This window comes from Carlito syrichta, unplaced genomic scaffold (genome assembly GCF_000164805.1).
Source record: "Carlito syrichta isolate Samal-C Ts95f unplaced genomic scaffold, Tarsius_syrichta-2.0.1 Scaffold200587, whole genome shotgun sequence".
Classification (NCBI taxonomy): Eukaryota; Metazoa; Chordata; class Mammalia; order Primates; family Tarsiidae; genus Carlito; species Carlito syrichta.
In genome coordinates this window covers 71,192-88,736 of record NW_007144683.1, presented here as the reverse complement: position 1 = coordinate 88,736, position 17,545 = coordinate 71,192, and the positions used below count along the sequence as shown (strand labels likewise).

The following is a 17,545-nucleotide window of genomic DNA, read 5'->3' as shown; positions in this document are numbered from 1 at the left end:
GGCAACTTGGCGAGACCTCATCTCTACAATAAATCAAAAATCAGCTGGGCGTGGTAGCAAATGCCTGTAATTCTGGCTACTCGGAAGGCTGAGGCGGATCACTGGAGCCCAGTAGGTTGAGGCTGTGGTGGCCAGGAGCGGCCACTGCACTCCAGTCTAGGCAACAGAGTGAGAGTCCAACTCAAAAAAAAAAAAAACTTAATTGAGACCAGCAGCTCACACATGTAATCCTAGCACTTTTGGAGGTCAAGGTGAGGGAATTGCTCGAGCCTAGGAGTTCAAAACTAGCCTAGACAACACAGTGAGACCCTTTTTTAATTTTTATTACCAAAAAAAAAAAAAAAAAAAAGGCAGGGCAAGGTGGTGGCACATGGCTATAGTCCCAGCTACTTGGGAGGCTGAGATGGAAGGGTTGTCTGAACCCAGAAGGTCAAGGCTGCAGTGAGCTGTGATTATGTTACTGCACTCCAGCCTCTGCAGCAGAGTGAGACCCCGATTCAAAAACAAAAAACACTTAATAAATATTTGTTGAATATAAATTCTGCCATCAATGGATAAAAGAATTGGCTTTTCATGATCTCGCTTCTCCCAGCATTTAGGGTCCCAGGATGGAGCAGGAGTCAGCAGGAGAGGGACATGGCCAATCCCAACTGCCAAGGTGTTCAAGTCAGGACCTTTGCGGTACAGCAGAAATATTGTAATTTCTTTTTTTTTTTTTTTGAGTTGGAGTCTCACTCTGTCGCCCAGACTGGAGTGCAGTGACACACTCCCAGCCATGGCAGCCTCGCCCTGCTGGGCTCTGGCGATTCTTCCACCTCAGCCTTCCAAGTAGCTGAAACTACAGGCGCGTGCTACCACGCCCAGATAATTTTTTGATTTATTGTAGAGATGAGGGCTCGCCAAGTTGCCCAGGCGGGTCTCGAACCCTCGGACTGAGGCATTCCATTCACCTCAGCCTTTCAAAGCGCGGGATTACAGGCTGAGCCACTGAGCCTGGCTGAAATTATTGTAATTTCACACCAGAGAAGGAACCCAATGAGCAGACAGAAATCCAACAGACATTAACCAGGCACAAGGCTACAAACAAGATGGCATGGGATTCTAATCTCAGTACACAACCGTAAACACAGAGGTCAACCAGAGGTGCCAAGGGCCTGACATGGTGCACAGAGAACTTTGGCCAGACAGCTTAGCACACAGCTGATTCCATGAGGCTTACATTGGATAACTAACTGTCTGATAAGCCACTGTTAGAACTTTCATCGGATTACAACCTTAGAATCTGATCTAGAGTGTTCAGTCTCTATCCCTTTTGTTCACAACTTCCAAAACTCACAGTCAATACTAGTCAAAAACTAAGTCAAGCTTGAAGTCACAGTAATGCCCATGGTCTCCAGCTCTTGTGTACCTACTCTGTGCCACTCACAGCATGCCAATGCTCTACACGTGTACCCTCTTGTTCTCAAAACTCTGCAGTTAGGGTCCTATCAATCCCATTGGACAGACTGAAGAAACTGAGGTTCAGAGATAAGTGACTTACTCAGGATCATACAATGAGTGACAGGTTTCACCCACTCCAAAGTCTATGACCTTCCATTCCATTCTGCCAAGCCTCTCCTGAGTTGGAGTCTCACTCTGTTGCCCAGACTGGAGTGCAGTGGCTGCTCCCGGCCACCGCAGCCTCGACCTGCTGGGCTCCGGCAATCCTTCCGCCTCAGCCTTCCGAGTAGCCGGAATTACAGGCACGCGCTACCATGCCCAGCTGATTTTTGATTTATTGTCGAGATGAGGTGTCACCAAGTTGCCCAGATGGGTCTCGAACCCGCGGGCTCAGGCAAGCCTCCCTTTAACAGGCATGGCTGGGGAGACCCAGCTGACAGCATCCCTCTGTGTCCCACTGGTTGGTCTCCCTGCCGGGTGCTTACCAAGGAGGTGCTTGATGATGGCTTGGTTGTGTTCCCAGAGGTTGCTGAAGGTCCCCCAGCGTGAGTGGCCATCAGGCACAGGGTTGGCCTTGATCCAGCCCCCACAGGCATAGCTGAAGAAGTCCTGGCAGGGGTTCACCGTGGGGTCCATGGAGTTCAAGATGGAGCTGGTCACTGAGACGCAGGCCTCGCTCAGACATGCCGTGGGGGATCCTAGAAGGTCAAGGACAAGAGGCCAGTGAAGGGTGGGCAGGGAAGAGGCCACAGGAGGGCAGTGCAGTGGTCTGGGCTCAGAGGTAACACATTCCACCCCAGTCCTGACCACGCAGACTTGGAACTGATGGTCACTAAGCCCCTATAGAAATGATTTAAGTAAGCCGGGCTCGGTGGCTCAGCCTGTAATCCACACTTTGGGAGGCCAAGATGAGTGGATTGCCAGAGCCTGTGGGTTCGAGACCTGCCTGGGCTACTTGGCGAGACCTAATCGTTACAAAAAAAAAAAAATTAACCGGGCGTGGTAGCGCACGCCTGTAATTCCAGCTACTTGGAAGGCTGAGGCAGAAGGATCACCAGAGCCCAGCAGGTCAAGGCTGCGGTGGCCAGGAACGTGCTACTGCACTTCATTCTGGGCGACAGAGCAAGACTCCAACTCAAAAAAAAAAAAAATAATGAAATGATTTAAGTAGATTTATAGTCCCCCAGCTCACAGAATAAGACTTCTGTTGAGCTGTCTGTAATCCTTTCTATGGCTTAAAAACTACCCAAACCAGCCGGGCTCGGTGGCTCAGCCTGTAATCCTGCGCCTTTGGGAGGCTGAGGTGAGTGGATTGCCTGAGCCCGCGGGTTCAAGACCCGCCTGGGCAGCGAGACCTCATCTCTACAATAAATCAAAAAAATCAGCCGGGCGTGGTAGCGCATGCCTGTAATTCCGGCTACTGGGAAGGCTGGGGCGGAAGGATCGCCAGAGCCCAGCAGGTCGAGGCTGCGGTGGCTGGAAGCGGCCACTGCACTCCAGTCTGGGTGACAGAGTGAGACTCCAACTCAAAAAAAAACTACCCAAACCAAGGAGTTTCTCTTAATAACCCTTTCCTTCTATAAATATGCATTGACTTTTTATTATTCCCTTATGCTCAACAAATTTATTCATTCACTCATGCATTCATTTATTTGGCAAAATAATTATGGAGTGTCTTCCAGGTTCATTGCTGAGAACCGTGTGTGTGTGTGTGTGTGTGTGTGTGTGTGTGTGTGTGTGTGTGTGTGTGTGTTTGTGTGTAGGGGGAATGGGGCATATAAAAGGCATAGTTCTTTCCTTCAAGAGCTCACAATTTGGCTGGGTATACACACACAGCATAAGAAAAGTCAAAAGACAACAGTGGAAAAAATGTCTGTCATTCATTCTACACAAACAGGCTGAACAACCAAATGGGTGATACAAGCAATATGATGCCGGGATACAGGAAGGGGGAAAGACTATTAGGAATGAGAGGATGGGACCATGAAAATCATCAACCCCCTACCCTGAAACAAGGCAGGAGCATTAGTTACCTCACTGAAGCTTCAAAAAATCAAAAGCTAAACAACCTTGAGAGACAGGTTTGGCAGAGGCAAGGGGGAGGCAGGTTTTGCCTCTAGGTTGGCAGGTGGGCTCCAGCAGAGGACTTGAACCGTGGGCAGCCCCCCCAGAGGCGCAGCCCAAGGTGGCAGAACACCTGCCTCTACAGGACAAGGAGCACAAGGCCCATCCCGGTTGGTCCTCTGTTGACACAAGCTGAACTGGCAGCGAGACAGGGACTGCTGACTGAATACAGCTCCACACCAGGCATGCCACACACGCCCAGGATCTCACGTGACCCTTACTGCAGGCAGTTTGGCATCCCTGTTGAAGATGGGGAAACTGAGGCTTCCAGAGAATAAACAGAACAAGATCACCTGGCTGCACAGGAGGGCTGAAGGCCAAGCCCAGGTCTGCCCTGGTTCAGCCACGCCATAGCTGCGTTTTTCTGCTTTCCCTCCCCTGCTCTTTGCAGGTCACATGAGGGGCTGGTACAGCCTGGTAGCTTCCCCACAGCTCTGGGCGGCAGGGTGGGCTGGGGAGGAGACCTGGATTCAAATCCTGGCTTTCTGCTTTTGCCTGTGGGGCTTTGCACAGGTGGCCTCAACTCTCCGAATCTCAGGCTCTCTATCTAGAAATTAGGAAGGACAGTAGGACCATTTCACAGGGATGATGAAAGGACTTCATGGCTAGACACGGAGGCTTAGCCTCCTTGAGGCTCAGGGTCTGATGCTCCAGGCCAGTCTATGGAGAGCAGAATGCATGGGCAAGCAGCGGCAGTCTTCGCCCTGCCCAGAAATGTAATGCCAGGTGGGCAGCATGGTCTGGAAGGTCCCCTTATGGGCTTATTAGCATCTATGACAACACAGAATACTTCAGGCTGACAGGCCTCAGGGGAGTCACACAATAGCAGGAAAATCAGGGTGACTTTATTTTGAGATAATTATACAATTTTTAAAAAATCATTGTTCACAGCTGAGAAGTGTGGAATAAAAAAAATTAATAAGGCATTACACGTGGAAAGAAAGGAAACGGCACCTTTTAAAATATCTCTGCATCAGGTCATCTTAATCAGAGTTGCATGTACCAGAACCTTAATGTGTAGGTTCAAAGAGCCTGTTCACTATTACGATTTACTCTATATTTGGGAAAGGAAAAGAGCATCTATTGTTTTTATACACCAAACCACAGGAAGGAAAGTTTGACAAAATTCTGGCCAGTGAAATACCCAGAAGACAGACTATAAGAGAATGAACCTCAGGTAGTGAGAAATACCAGAATCTATCTCTCTTTCTCTCTTTCCGTGTGTGTGTGTGTGTGTGTGTGTGTGTGTGTGTGTGTGTGTTAAGTGTGAGACAGAGAGAGAGAGAGATCAATTGATTAAGATTTCTGTAGTTATATAAGGAGACTTAGATTTAAAAACAAAATAACAAATGGTTCCCAGCAGCCAGCCTCAAAGGTCTGAGTTCTTCACTAAGTCCTGACTGCTGGACATGGGATGGTACCTAAGAAAAAATGGCTTGCTTATTTAACTGGTCAATGGTTTGAAGAAAATTTACCAAATATTCCTGGCTCAGCAGGTGCCTAATGCATTTTGATTAAGGAATGAATGGTTTCCAGGCCCCCTCATTCAAGTATCCACCTCCGTAGGGAAACCGGCTCAGACCCTTCCCTTGCCAGGTCCCTCTGCTGTCTGGGTGCCTGCAATCCCAGCACAGACCGGGCTGTGCCATGGCCATCTCCCCTTCTCCCTCTCCCACTAGAATGTGAACTTGAGGGGAGGGTCAGAATCCCCCTAGTTTTCATATTTCCTTTGCCTGGCATTGTACTTGAAAACTGGCAGATGTTCAATACACTTTTTTTTTTGAGTGGGGGGTCTCTGTGGCTCAGGCTGGAGTGCAGTAGCACAATCGTGGTTCACCACAGCCTCGATCTCCTGGGCTTAGGTGATTCTTCCACTTCAGCCTCCTGAGTTGTTGGGATTACAGGCATGCACCATCACGCCCAATTGATTTTTTTTTTTTTTTTTTTGTAGAGACAAGCTCTTGCTATGTTGCCCAGGTTGGTCTCAAATTCCTGGGCTCAAGCAATCCTCTCATCTCAGCCTCCCCAAAATTCTGGGATTTTAGGTGTGAGCCATCACACTCAACCCAATACACGTTTTTTGAATGAGTGAATGAATGAAAGAGCTTCGCCCGAGCACTCGAGTTGCCACCACCCATGGAGACAGCAAATATTTCTTTCCTTCAGGACATGATCAGTTGAGAAGGCAGGAACAGTTCCCAGATCTAACTCACACTCATCTGGACAATGTCTGGCCTCAACATTGTGTAAGATGCTTTAAAATATTTTCTGGGAGAAGTTATTGTTTGTTTTGCTGCCGCTGTTTGCAAAGCACCTGCAGATTTCCAGAAAGGAAGGTATAGCAGGAACATAGACAAAAATACTTTTAGGTGCCCAAATATGACCCAGAGGTTTGTCTTTCGGAATCCTCAGAAGATTTGCTTTGACTGGCCTACTGTTTGCTCAGATGTGGCTAGCACCTGCTTCTGGGTAAGAAGGTTACTGACAATATCCGGGGTGGCCTCTGCTTTCCCAGGTGGGTCAGGGATCCCCTGCCCAGCTCCAACTTGGGGGAAGAAGAATGTTCCTCTCCCAGGTCCAGGCTGGGGGAGCCCTTCGGGGAGCTGAGTGAGCTAGAGCCAAGGCAGAAGCAGGATTCCTCCCCATGAAGCCCCCTGGGCAATAGCAGCAGAAATGTTTTGGGAATGACCACTGGGAGCTGACCCTTGGGGGCTCCCTTCTGGTTTCTAGTGAAGAAACATCTCGGGAGCTCCCAAGGGCAGTCTCAAGGCAACACTGCCTGCTGGAGTCTGGCCTGCTCCTGCCGCCCTGGACAAGAGCTGGACAGACGGGCTGGCCAGATCCACACTGACCAGTAGAGTATTCTGAACCGGGGCTGATTCAGGATGAGGCAAGATGGCAGTAGCAGGACGAGGATGATGAGGTAGTTTGTGCCCTGCTGGTGGAGCAGGCACGTGCATGCACTCACCGACACACACAACACACAACACACTCACCAACACATACCTGCACTGTCACACACATGCACTCAGTAGAGAAAGGCTGTTCCTAGCTTGATCTTCCTTCTCACCCCTTTGCTCATTCCATCTTCATTTACTCATTTTACTATCTGTACACCTATGGCATGCAGGCACTATGCTAAACACAACCAGTAAGGGCCTGAAACTAGGAATCAAATGTGCATTAAGCACCTGCTGAGCCAGGCACATTTGGTAAAACACCTACAAACCATTCAACAGTCAGTTAAATAACCAAGAAGTTATTTCTCCAGCACCACCTGTGCTTGTGGAATAAACCCACGCCTGTGTGCCTAACACAGGGGGAGGGAAGCGTGACTCAGATGAAGTCCCTGCCCTCTCTTCAGGTCCCCAAGTCCTTGCCCCATCCCAGTGCAGCATGGCCACCCCCCAAAGGCCAGCAACTTCACGGCAGAGAAGGTGCCACACAGCGCGAGGGGATGTTCCCAGATCCCGAGAAAGGTCACGATCCTTTTGATGGAGTGAGTGACCCCGCAAGTGGGTGGGACCCCGAGCAAGGCCCCCAGAGGCTGCTCAACCAGATGGCCCCCCTGTCATCAGAAGGCTAGATGTCGGGCACAGGGGACGGAGGTGGGAGGATCACTTGAGGCAAGGATTCAGATCCAATCAGGAACAAGGGTGGAAGCCTAATCAGTTACAGGTTTGTTTCTGATGGCTCTGCCCCTTCCAATTCCGTAAGTGCTTACTGGACCCCGTGCTGTCTAGATCCACTTGGCTGGACCAGATGACCCACCTCAGACCCCTACAGCAGGATCAGAGGGACTCAATCGTGTCACTACAGTGTGACAGAGGTACACAGAGGGAACTGCCTCACAGAAAGGCACAGATCCTCTCTGGAGTACACTAGGATGAGAGGGAGGCAGAGCCTGGGCACAGAGCCCAGCAGCCTGTGGGTGAATTCCACCTTCCCCACTCAAACCTCTGTCAGTCCCTCCTCAGCCACGTAACCTTGGGCAAGTCACTCAGTCTCAGTGCCTCAGTTTCCTAATATGGGAAAGGGGCCAAAAGTAACCACACCTCATAAGGGCTTCTTCAGGAGGAAATGAGATGATACCTGCAAAGGAGAGGTGTAGTATTGGTCCATGAAAAGTAACCAGTAAACAGAAGTCATTCTTGTTTGTTTTCAGAGATGAGGTCTTGCTCGATCCCCCAGGCTGGAGTGCTATTGCACAATTATATCTCACTGCAGCCTCAAACTCCTGGGCTCAAGCAATTCTGCCTCACTGCAGCCTCAAACTCCTGGGCTCAAGCAATTCTGCCTCAGCCTCCTAAGTAGCTGGGACTACAAGTGTACACGACCACACCAATCTGATTTTTTTTTTAATTATTTTTTGTAGAGGTGGTATCTCGTCATGTTGCTCAGGCTGGTCTCAAACTCCTGGCCTCAAGTGATCCTCTCACCTCAGCTTCCCAAAGTGCTGAGATTACAGGCATAAGCCACTATGCCTGGACCATTACTGCTATTTTATTGGAACCAGAGGTGGCAAATGGTGTCACCCGTGTGTCTAACCAGCCCACATCCGAGCAACAGTAGTTCCCAGAGCCAAAGTTGAAGAAGTCTTATGAGCCAGCCGGTATGTGATATGCATCACCTCTACTCCTCAGAGCCATTCCCCAACTGGGCACTGTTTTCCCATCTAAAGTAGAGAAGGCTCTGGGATTGTAAGTAATTCGTCCAAGTGACTCACACAGCCAGTAAGTTGCTGAGCCAACTTACCGGACTCCTAGCCCTTTATTCCACCCACGCTGCCCACTCCCCAGGTCTCGATCCATCTCAGTCCCCCAAGTCCTCTGGGCCTAGCTGCCCCCCCAGACCTTGGAGGCCTGTCCTGGCTTGAGCAGGGAAGCCCAGCTTGTCCAGGTGGACAGAGTTGGGAACACTCACGTCAAGCCCACCAGGCAACACGGAAGCACCTACTTGTCCGGTACTGGATGCCCAGCGCTGCTAAGGAGGCCACTAGTCCTGTCACCAGAAGTGCCACCAGCACCACCAGCCGCTTCTCCACCTGGGTCCGCGCGGCCCAGCACCTCTGGCCACTCCGGGGGCTGTGGAAGTTCACCTGCAGGGAAGAAGGCAGGAGAGGTGGGGAAAATATGAGCCCAGGGTCCCCCCTCCCCAGGAGGAGGGGGCTCTGCTGCAGACCCAGGCCCTGGGGAGGCATCGGGCCGCCCTCCTGTCTCAGGGGTGGTCCGGTTCCCACAGAGTCAATGCTAATCCAGAGAAGGAATCGCTGCCCGGCTCAGCAGCTCAGATCTGCTCCCAAACACCAGAGTCAAGCAGTTCAACCCAGACGGGCTCGTGTTTTTGTGTCACCTGATATGGGTGGAAGGAAAAAAGACAGCTTTTCCCTGTTTCTCCAGTAAGGAGTTCAAACAAGAACAGGATGTTTGGACTTGCAGGCATCCAGCAAGGGCCCAGCTGGGCTCTCCTCTGAGCCCCACATCAGCGGGGCTTGGGACAAGGGTGACCCGGCCAAAGCTCACACTTCCCAGAAGCACGGACATCCTTCTCATTACATTCTCACAATCCCATGGGAGCTGCCTTACTACTTCTCTTTTTACAAATGAGGAAACAGGTCCAGGAAGGTGAGACTCTCACCTCTCACCACATGGCCGCATGGGTGGAACCGGAATTGGAACCTGAGTCTGGTGATGCTGAAGCCCACCAGTGGGTCAGAGTTGGCTCCTGGGAGATGTTGGGGAAGACACAGGGAGAAAGAGATTCACTCGGGTGGGTCCTCAAAGGGAGGAAAAATGTCCCCAGCCAAACAGTCTTGCTAAACAGGAAGGGAGGCACAATGAGAGGAAGTGGGGGGTGTGACAGGGCCCTCCCAGCCGGAGGAGGGACACGCCAGTCAACGGCACTCACAGCCATCAGCCCAGACTCCTCACACCCAAGGCCAGCTCAGGGTTCCCCTGTTTCAAGAGCCAGGGTTACAGTACAGGAAGGGTCTCCAGAAGGTGGGGCTTGGCTCAGTGACATTGTGCTGTGCGCTGACAGCTGGGCACCAGCTCAGGGCTGTGCTGGATAAAAATGCACAGCCCAGCAGGGAGACAGATAAAGAAACAGACTGAGTTGGGTGGGGGTTCAGTCAGGGAAGACTTCCTGGAGGTGGGGGATGTCTGGTCTGGGTCTTGAAGAATATGTGGGAGTCAGCCAGATGAATGTGGAAAGGAAAGATGAAGCAGGGGGCAAGGTCTAGATCCTAAGGGGCACCATAAGCCAGGATGAAGAAATTGGGTTCCTCCTGCAGGTGGGGGTGACATGATTACATTGGCCCTTTGGGAAGGACAAGGTGGAAGGAGGTTGGCAGGGAGTGGGCATGGAAGCAGAGACTCCTAAGGAAGCTGTCACAGCTTGCCAGGGAAGGGGCGGATTCTGGAGGAGATGAGGAGACCAGACTCTGACCTCCAAGTGCCCCACCAACATCCCTAGAGCCAGGTCAGGGCCCTCAAGGAGTCCCACACTGGCACTGAGGCTCTGAAGTGGGTCACCTTGGGTGATGCATGGCCAATATCAGGTATTCACTGGGCAGGGAAGGAGTGAGAATTGCTACATTAGGGAAAGGGGGAACATGAACACCTTTTTTGTGGAAGAAAAATTGGTCCTAAAACTGAGAAAGGGAACTTGAAGGCTGGCGGCAGCCAGGTTGGGTGGAGGGAGAGAGTTGCCTGCTGAAATCCTCCAAGAACTGCTTCCAAAAAGGTGAGAAGTGAAGATTTCTCTTTTTTTTTTTTGAGTCAGAGTCTTACTCTGTAGCCAGGCTGGAAGGCAGTGGCACGCTCATACTCACTGCAGCCTTGACCTGCTGGGCTCAGGTGATCCTTCTACCTCAGTCTTCCAAGTAGTTGGAACTACAAGTGCATGCCACCATGCTTGGCTAATTTTTTTATTTATTGTAGAAATGAGGTCTCACCAAGTTGCTCAGGCTGGTCTTGAACCTCTGGACTCAGGCAATTCTCTTGCCTTGGCCACCCAAAGTGCTGGGATTACAGGCTTGAGCCACTGAGCCTGACCTGAGAAATGAAGATTTCTAACCATGCTACTCTCATCAGTTCCAATTCCAGGCTATGAGGCCTGGTGCAGAGAGAGCCTGGGATGATGTTGACACATACACCATACTCAGAAGTTTGTCAAGTGCTTTTTCAGAGACATAAGTAATCTAACGCACTTCACCTTAGGCAGCCAAGGACCTGAAGCAGGCACTACCTCGCCTGGGGACATGGACACCTGTGCTCTTTCTGCTGCTGACTTGTCCCACCCTTCCTCCTCCCCCCTCACAGGGCACAAAGAGGCCATGGGACCTTTTTTAAGAGGTTCCCCTCCACCTGGTGTCGCTCTGGGAAGCCAAAGGACACACAGGAAACCAATTTATCTGGACAGAGAAACACTGTGGTGTGGGGAACACAGGGACAGCCAGGGGCAAGGGGCAAAGGCATCTGAGAAGGAGCCCAGTGAGACTCCAACTCAAAAAAAAAAGGAAAAGAAGAAAGGGGAGAAATGGAAGGGAGAAGATGAGAGGAGCAGGAGAGAAGGAAGGGGAAGAGGTAACAATGGCAGCCGGTAAATATTCGAGCACTTACTCTGCACCTGGCATCATGTTAATACTGTTTTGTGCCAGACGGTGTAATTCCATCTTCACAACAACCTAGAAGTAGCTACTAGCATTAACTTCAGAAGAAACTCAGGAAGTAGGGGAACACAGGGGAGGAGAGAGGGCAGAGAACAGTGAGTCCACTCTTCTCTCCAGGACCAGCGGCCTAGTCCCAGTTAGGCTGGGCTACCCTCCCGGAGGAGCAAAGCGCTGAGCTGACCCTCGTCACTTGATGCAAAGAGCTGAATCTAAACAGATGGTGTTCACTGCAAAATTAAATTAGAATTAAGCCAGAATTGAATTAAAACTTCATCATTCAGGCAAGAATGGCAAATGGAATTTGAAATAGGATTTTTAACCTTTGTCATGTTCTTTGTTTGACTTGTGCTGGAGGCTAATGGTCTCCTGGCCCTGGACAAGGGCAAAAGAAATCAATCCAGAAGCATCTCCCTGGGGCAAGAGAAGTCACCCAGAGGCCTCAAAGTCACCCAGCAGGGATCAAAAGGCCTCTCCAGAAGAGGCTGGCCAATCCCTGCTTGCAGCAGAAGGAGCTAGGGCTGAGGCAGGGATGGAGCTGCCTCCATGGTCATCTGGTCTCAACTGGGTCCTGCTCTCTGTGCACTGTCATACCTGCCTTCTCTTGTTCACAGGCCTGTGGAGAGGATCCCAGAGACAGGGCACAGCAAGGGGGGATGTGAGAGATTTCTCACTTTCCTTTTGGCATGAGGGCATGTCTGTCATGGGAGACTGGTCTGCAGAGACTTAGAGAGTAGGATTCCTGCTGAGCTGCCCAACTCCTCTTGGGAGAGGTGAGCCGGAGGTGGTCACCAACCAAGGGGCAGAGCTGATGCTTGGAAGATGGAGATGAGGATCATAGATGAGGAACTCTCGCTGGGCCTAATCTCCTACTTGTGTGAGACAGAGAGAGGTGGAGAGAGACAGAGAAAGAAGAAGCTAGAGCCAGAGAAACACAGAGAGAGCACAAGGGGCACCTTCAAAAGAAAGAGGTGGAGTGAGACAGAAAGGAGCTAGACCCAGAGAAACAGAGACAGAGAGCATGTGAGAAATGCAGAGTTGAGCCATCCAGCCCAGGAGTTCCCAGGGTTTCCACGGCCAAGGGAACAATGCCCTCCGTGGGGATAAATATTCGGTTACAGAAGTGAGTGCCTGGTTCACCTAGGCTTACAGCAAGAACAAGTTCTGCAGGTGAGGACGGGGCACCACCACTGGGGCGGAGGATATGAGCCAGCAGCAGAAGGGGCCAGGCGAGGCCGGGTCTTCAGTCAGGTAGGGAGGGAAGGGAGAGAGACTCCCCCAAGCCACCGCCAGGGCCCCAGTGACCTGGACCGCATAAAGCAGCCACGGGAGTTGTCTTGCCACAGGTTGGCAGGGGTCCCACCTCCTGCAACCCAGAAGCCCAGAAACCCCTAAGGACTGGCTGGCAGGGGGGCCAGGCTGCTTGGAGCCAGCCTTTCAGAGCTGGCAGACCGTGACAGCTCAGCCTGCAAGGCACCCTGCCTCCATGAGTGTGTCAGTTTGGGGAAGTTCCTTCCAGTAAAGTTTCCATGAGGCGGACTTCCGGCTGAGGTCACTGGGGTCGGCCCAGAGCAGAACTATCATGTCTTTCTGTCCTCCCACCTCGGCCTGAGGCCTGCCTGCCACCCTGGGTCCATGACTGACCTTCTTCAAATAACTGGCATTGGCTTAAAGTATTGCCTGTGCTAGGGGAGGGCACTTCTCACATTTTTAACAGGAATAAAGTCTATTTGGAAGAAGTGCTTTCAAGCTTTCTTCGCTTCCCAAAAGGAATGCCCAGCTTCCCATGGCATGGGAGAAAGATCATAAACCTGAGAATTCGAAGGTCAGCCACAACTGGGCTGTCTCTGAGCCTCAGTTTTCCATATGTCACTGGGCAGTCTCTCAGCCTCAGTCTTCCATCTCTAAAATGAGGAGGCTGGATGAGGTCCCAGGTGTAAGGCTATAAGGCTTTAACGGGGGGCAGCTGCTAATAAACCAGGTAAGCAGGGAAGTCTTTTTAAAGTGAGCCTGTCCCTGAAGTCATGCACAAAAGATAGTCCTGTGCATGGTGGGGAAAAAACGAGAAAAGCATGATTAAGAATGTAAATATTGACCAGGCTTGGTGGCTCAGTCTGTAATCCCAGCACTTTGGGAGGCCGAGATGAGTGGATTGCGTGAGCCCGCGGGTTTGAGACCGCCCAGGCAACTTGGCAAGACCTCATCTCTACAACAAATCAAAAATTAGCCGGGCGTGGTACTGCACACCTGTAGTTTCAGCTACTCGTAAGGCTAAGGAGGAAGGATCGCCGGAGCCCAGCAGGTTGAGGCTGCGGGGGCCAGGAGCGTGCCATTGCAGTCTGAGTGACAGAGTGAGACTCCAACTCAAAAAAAAAAAAGAATGTTTCAGGCCCTCCCCCACTGTGGGAGTTTTTCTGTCTTCTTAATAAATCCTATTTTCTAAAAAAAAAAAAAGTATATAAATATATATATTGGCCAGGTGCAAGCCTGTAATCACAGTACTTTGGAAGGCTGAGGCAAGAGGATTGCCCAAGCCCAGGCATTTGAAACCAGCCTGGGCAACTTGGTGAGACCTCGTCCCCTACAATATATCCAAAAATTAGCCGGGTATGGTAATGCGCACCTATAGTTCCAGCTACTTAGAAGGCTGAGGCAGAAGGATTGCTTGAGCCTAGCAAGTCAGCACTGGGGTAGCTGTGAGTGTGCCACTGCACTCAAGCCTGGGTGACAGAGTGAGACTCTGACTTAAAAAAAAAAAAAAAAAAAAAAGTAGGTATCTCAGCTTTCCTTTTCTTAGAAAAAAAATAGATTTTTAGAAGTAACTGGATGAGTTTCAAATATTTTTGGTAGATAGTTGTGGCCGTTTGCTTCTCAGGTAAGGCTGCAGGTATAACTTTGGCTGTTTCCCTCCATGCACTGACATGGCAGGTTTGGGTGTGGGGCGATCAGGCAACAGGCTTTGACAGAGCACAGGCTTTGGAGGGAAAGCAGTTGTACTGAGGATGTCACCCATGTTTCTATGTCTTGATCTGGGGCACTACACAAAATGCTTTCGCCTACACTATCCCGTTAGAATCTTTACAGTAGCTCTGAGAGGTAGGTTAATAATATCAACTTCATTTTATAAGAAAGCTGTGGAAGTGAGTGGCTTTCAGGTCTCACAGACTCTGACAGGCAGAGCTAGGGCTCCAAGTGAGCTCTACCTGGCTTTGAACTTGTGCTTGGTCCAGAATGACTCATTTTAGTGGATTCCAAGTTATTTGGGCCTAAAATATGACATAAAGGAAAGCAAAATCCTTCAGGTGAGACACAGGTGGAACTCTGCTCCAGTTAAACTCAACATCTTGTCAGCACATCCAGTAATAAATGTGGCAAGTTTGGTGGAAAGATGGAAATTCTCATTTATTAGTCATTGGAGTTGATGACTTTGGATTTCCTAGAACTAATGGGCTTCAAAATCTTAAAAAAAAAAAAAAAAAAAAGAAGAAGCTTATTTTTGCCCATCAAGAGGAGGAGATTTGACTGGGCGCGGTGGCTCAGCCTGTAATCCCAGCACTTTGGGAGGACAAGACGAGAAGACTGCTTGAACCTGGGGGTTCGAGACCAGCCTGGGCAACTTGGTGAGATCTTGTCTCTACAATAAATCAGACATACACACACACACACAAAACCAGCCGGGCGTGGTGGCATGTGTCTGTAGTTCCAGCTACTTGGAAGGCTGAGGTGGAAGGATCGCCTAAACCCAGCAAGTCGAGGCTGCAGTGGCTGTGAGTGTGCCATTGCACTCCAGCCTGGGCAATGAATGAGACCCCAACTCTAAAAAAAAAGAAGAGGGAATTTGGGGTGCAGGAAAAAGTCTAAAACTAGGGGAGCAGTTGTGTTTCTAGCAACCAGCCTACAGGAAATAATCTGAAAAGCTAAAAGACAGTCACTCACAGAGTGAAAGCAATTGGACTCAACTGTCCAACTACAGTGGATTGAATGGTACCATAAGGTGTTATTTTTAATAGCAGCATGTTTCAGAAATTTTCAGCAACATAGAAAATGCTTATGAAGTGGCATTAAATGAAAAATGTAGGCTATAACATTGTATATTTAGAGTGAGCTCAACTATGTTTAAAAATATATAATACAAGTGTGAAAAACTAGGAACCATTATCTCCGAGCAGTGAGATTACTGTTTCTTTTTTCATTCTTTTCTATACCCTACTGTATTTTTTTCCACAAATGAGCTTTTCCATAAATGTAAAGCTTTTATATGAGAAAAAAAAACTGGTGATTGAAAATATTAAATTAATAGAAACCTCTGCCTCATAAATGGAGGCAGATAGATTCCTGATTCACAAAAACAAGCACTGGCTAGTTCATGTTTGCGCTGGGAAGTCCTGGAGGCTGCAAGCAAGCCACACAGGGAACCCACAGAATTGCCCCAAATCCTTGGGCAAACTTTTTGCCTTTTCCTGCGTGCAAAGTGGAAAATGTACCCAGCAGGGCTGCTCTGACACTGAGCTCCAACCCACATGACAGCTATGTGACCACAGGAATGTCCCTAACCTCTCTCTGTGTGCCTCAGCTGCATCAACTGTAACGTGGCCACACCAGCCCTTACCTCATAGGTCAGAAAAACAACAATGATCCCAGCAGGGCCTGCCTTATGCATGACGTCTACTTTCTCTAACATACATCTTATAGATGAGGCAATCGCTACTGAAAGAGTCTAAACAGCTCGCCCAAGGTCATGAGTGGAGTCAGAATTCAAACCCAGGTCTCTTGCTGTGGAGACGGGGTTCCCTCCACCCTGCCAGGGGGCCTCACCTGGATGAACCCACTATGTGATCTGAGAAAGGCAGTATCCAAGGGTGCTGCTGTGAGAATAACAACACAGCATATTAGTTTGTTGTGAATTCTGAAATGCTTTTGTGCTGATATATTTAGAACCATCTGTGGAAGATGAGACTGAAAAAGATTGCTGATTAGATTCTGTTTTGATTTGTGAAAGGAAAAGCGCCTGCCCCAGGAATCTCATTTCCTGCTGGCGTTAGCCTCTTGAAAAGGGTCCGTTGGGAAGAGGTTCTAGATGACAGAGTTTGATTTGTTACTCCTGGATTTCTACTCTGTCGGACCTCACAGAGCCTCAGTTTCCTCATCTGTAAATGGGGAAAGTAATCCCTACACTCTCGGGGGGTGGGCCTGGCAGTTAAGTGAGATGATGTAGGTAGCAGTGCCATATCCCAGCAGGTAGCACACCTGGGCAGGAGTTCAGACAGCTCTTGGCCTATCTAGCCTGGAGGAGGAACTCAGTCAGTTTCCCTTTACGGGTTCTATTGTTCCAGCTTCTGAGAGGCTTGCCTGAGTCCCCACTCACCCTAAGCTTGCCCTCAGGATGAGCTGTGATCTGGTGTCTGTTCACCAGGCGGCCCAAGACACCCCAGTACCTCCCCTGATCTACCCACAGAAGTCCTCCTAGATGGAGGTGTCCCGGCTCCTCTCTCTACTCTGGTTTCTCAGGAGCCAGTTCACAGGGCTGCCTTGGGTGTCCTCACCACTTCCAACTCATCCCCACCCACCTGCCTGGCTCCAAGCACCCCCAGGGCTGAGGTCCTGGTCAGAACCGTCCCAGTGCCACCAGTCCCACGGGGAGAGGGGAGGCCTTCCACGATGAGATTCTCACAGGGCAGCCCATGGGGAGGGGAGGAATTGGGCTTCCTAAGAAGGCTGAAAAGGGTCCTGAGAGCTAGACCCGGGGGCGGGGAGCGGGGGCAGTGGGCAGGTTCCTCCCCCCAGGAAATGCCCATGGGGGTTGGAAGAAGGGCTAATGCCTCCCAGATGGGGTGACCAACTCTCTGGGTGTGTCCAAGAATGAGGGGGTAGGTTTCAGGGATGCAGGGCTCTCCACGCTGAAACGGAAAGTCTAGACTCTGCCAGCAATGGGCTGTGGGCTCCCGGGCAAGACCGGGGCGTTCACCGACTGCCTCCTCTGTGAAAAGGGAACTGGACCAGGCCGGGTCCGGGTGCTTCTCCTCTGCACCTGGGCTGCAGGTGGCCGGGAGGTGTTGGGTGGCCAGAGCTGGAGAGGGGAGGCTGGCCTGGCGTGGGAGCCCAGAGCCCCGGGGGTCGCTCCTGCCCGAGGGAGCCTCCCCGCGGAGCCCAGAGCAGGCCCCCTCCCGGGCAGGCAGGCAGGATGGGGGCGGGGCAGCGCCGGCGCGCATGCCCGGGCCCGGGGGTGCAGGCGCGGGGAGGCGGATAGGAGGAGGAGGGCGAGGGCGCCTACCTGCAGGCCGTTGGGGTACACGTCGCCCTCGGAGAGCGAGT

The 17,545-nt window shown here is 50.8% G+C and overlaps 1 protein-coding gene across 3 annotated transcripts in view; it reads right to left on the bottom strand.

The window, feature by feature from the left end:
• The window catches only part of ECE1 (endothelin converting enzyme 1), a 63,495-nt gene extending 45,950 nt beyond the window's left edge, over positions 1–17,545 (bottom strand). The window contains exons 1-3 of one of the 3 annotated variants that reach the window (XM_021709375.1): positions 17,505–17,545; positions 8,521–8,662; positions 1,926–2,138 (exon numbers count right to left, since the gene is read on the bottom strand). In XM_021709375.1, the coding sequence (XP_021565050.1) occupies positions 1,926–2,076 (151 nt within the window). In that variant the 5' untranslated portion in view covers positions 2,077–2,138; positions 8,521–8,662; positions 17,505–17,545. Of the gene's footprint in view, positions 1–1,925; positions 2,139–8,520; positions 9,011–17,504 lie in introns of those variants that run through there. The other 2 variants (XM_008051578.2, XM_021709374.1) reach the window with 2 other exon arrangements.